General features: G+C 63.1%; 1 protein-coding gene across 1 annotated transcript; it reads right to left on the bottom strand.

Annotated features, from left to right (window-relative positions):
- Positions 1 to 7: 7 nt before the first annotated feature.
- Positions 8 to 2,765, bottom strand: LOC104916998 (multiple epidermal growth factor-like domains protein 6). Its single transcript, XM_010728062.3, has 2 exons — positions 239 to 2,765; positions 8 to 140 (listed from the first exon to the last, which is right to left on the bottom strand). Exon 1 carries the CDS (start codon positions 1,847 to 1,849, stop codon positions 929 to 931), a length of 921 nt encoding a protein of 306 aa, XP_010726364.2. The 5' UTR covers positions 1,850 to 2,765; the 3' UTR covers positions 8 to 140; positions 239 to 928.
- Positions 2,766 to 2,772: the final 7 nt, after the last annotated feature.

Here is a 2,772-nt window from a genome sequence, read left to right as displayed (position 1 = left end):
CCGCACCCAGGCCGATGCTGCTGTTCTCCAGCAGGTAGCCCCAGGTGGTCGAACATGGAGCGCTGGTTCTGGCGGCTGATGCGGCAGAAGTAGCAGAGGAAGCGGCAGCAGTTGGTGACCATTTTGGGGAAGCGGATCTCCTGGGGGTGGGAGGGGGGGGTGGACAAGGGGAGGAAACGGGGTCGACAACCCCCCCGGGGTCGGGGGATCCGGGGTCGGCGGGGCCGCGGGGTCTCACCTTGGTCTCGCCGCCGCCCAGCACGCTCACCATCACCTGCATGACCGTCTCGTGCATCCCCAGCGCCCGCATCAGGTTGGGGTGCTGGTAGAAGACTTTGTTGTTCATGATGTTCCTACGGGGCACAACGGGGTCACGGCGGCCCCAAAAGGCCCCGCGGCCCCACGTGGGGTTTTCTTGGTTTTCTTGGGATGCGGGAGGGATGGAAGAGGAAAAGGGACAGCGGTGGGATGTGGGGGAACCTCTAGGGGACGCTGGGGACGGGGGGGTATGGGGTGCCCTAATAGCAGAGAGGGCACCCCAATGGCAAGTGGGGCACCCCAGGGGGGTACTGGACTCTCCAGTGGGAGATGGGGCACCCAATGAGAGATGGGAGACCCCAATGGGATATGACAGGGCACCCCGATGGGACATGGGGCACCCAATGAGAGATGGGGCACCTCGATGGGACATGGGGCACCCATTGAGAGATGGGGCACCCTGATGGGATATGGGGCACCCGATGAGAGATGGGGCACCCCAATGGGATATGGGGCACCCCAACAGGACATGGGGCACCCTGAAGGGACATGGAACACCCTGATAGGACACAGGACATCCCAATGGGACACTGGGCACCCCGATGGGACAAGGGACACCCCAGTGGGACACAGGACACCCCAATGGGACACGGGGCACCCCGATGGGAGATTAAGCACCCCAACGGGACACATGACACCCTGATGGGACACAGGACTCCCCAATGGGACATGGGACACCTCGACGGGACACAGGACACCCCGACAGGAGATTGAGCACCCCAATGGGACACAGGACACCCTGATGGGACACTGAGCACCCCAATGGGACAAGGGACATCCCAATGGGACATTGAGCACCCCAATGGGACATGGGACACCCCGATGGGACACGGGACACCCCGATGGGACATTGAGCACCCCGATGGGACATGGGACACCCTGACAGGACACGGGACACCCCGATGGGACAAGGGACACCCCGATGGGACATTGAACACCCTGATGGGACAAGGGACACCCCAATGGGACAAGGGACACCCTGATGGGACAAGGGACACCCCGGCAGGAGATTGAGCACCCCGATGGGACATTGAGCACCCCAATGGGACACGGGACACCCTGACAGGACACGGGACACCCCGATGGGACATGGGACACCCTGACAGGACACGGGACACCCCGATGGGACAAGGGACACCCCGATGGGACATTGAACACCCTGACAGGACACGGGACACCTCGATGGGACACGGGACACCCTGATGGGACACGGGACACCCCAGTGGGACACAGGACACCCTGACAGGACACGGGACACCCCAATGGGACACGGGGCACCCTGACAGGACACAGGACACCCCGATGGGACACGGGACACCCTGACAGGACACGGGACACCCCGATGAGACACAGGACACCCTGACAGGACACGGGACACCCCGATGGGACACGGGACACCCCGGCAAGAGATTGAGCACCCCAATGGGACACAGGACATCCCAATGGGACACGGGACACCCCAATGGGACACAAGACACCCCAATGGGACACGGGACACCCCGGCAGGAGATTGAGCACCCCAATGGAACATTGAGCACCCCAATGGGACACGGGACACCCTGACAGGACACGGGACATCCTGATGGGACACGGGACACCCCAATGGGAGATTGAGCACCCCAATGGGACATTGAGCACCCCAATGGGACAAGGGACACCCCAGTGGGACAAGGGACACCCCGATGGGACACAGGACACCCTGACGGGACACGGGACACCCCAATAGGACAAGGGACACCCCGATGGGACACGGGACACCCTGGCAGGAGATTGAGCACCCCAATGGGACACTGAGCACCCCAATGGGACACGGGACACCCTAACAGGACACGGGACACCCCGGTGGGACACGGGACATCCCAATGGGACATGGGACACCCCGATGGGACACAGGCACCCCAATGGGACACGGGACACCCCGGTGGGACACGGGACACCCCAATGGGACACAGGACACCCCGATGGGACACAGGACACCCTGACAGGACACAGGACACCCCGATGGGACACGGGACACCCCAATGGGACACAGGACACCCTGATGGGACACGGGACACCCCGGTGGGACACGGGACACCCCAATGGGACAAGGGACACCCCAATGGGACACAGGACACCCCGATGGGACAAGGGACACCCTGACAGGACACGGGACACCCCGATGGGACACGGGACACCCTGACAGGATACAGGACACCCCGATGAGACACAAGACACCCTGACAGGACACAGGACACCCCGATGGGACACGGGACACCCTGACAGGACACAGGACACCCCGATGGGACATGGGACACCCCAATGGGACACGGGACACCCTGACAGGACACAGGACACCCCGATGGGACACAGGACACCCCAGTGGGACACGGGACACCCCGGCAGGAGATTGAGCACCCCAATGGAACATTGAGCACCCCAATGGGACACGGGACACCCTGACAGGACACGGGA

Source organism: Meleagris gallopavo, unplaced genomic scaffold, assembly GCF_000146605.3.
Source record: "Meleagris gallopavo isolate NT-WF06-2002-E0010 breed Aviagen turkey brand Nicholas breeding stock unplaced genomic scaffold, Turkey_5.1 ChrUn_random_7180001953060, whole genome shotgun sequence".
Classification (NCBI taxonomy): Eukaryota; Metazoa; Chordata; class Aves; order Galliformes; family Phasianidae; genus Meleagris; species Meleagris gallopavo.
Note: the sequence above shows the minus strand (reverse complement) of the source record. Positions and strands in the feature narration are given on the sequence as shown.

Bases quoted from the DNA above. Each gene is read 5' to 3' on its own strand.
- LOC104916998 (XM_010728062.3), bottom strand. From the start codon at position 1,849: ATGTTCCATTGGGGTGCTCAATCTCCTGCCGGGGTGTCCCGTGTCCCA.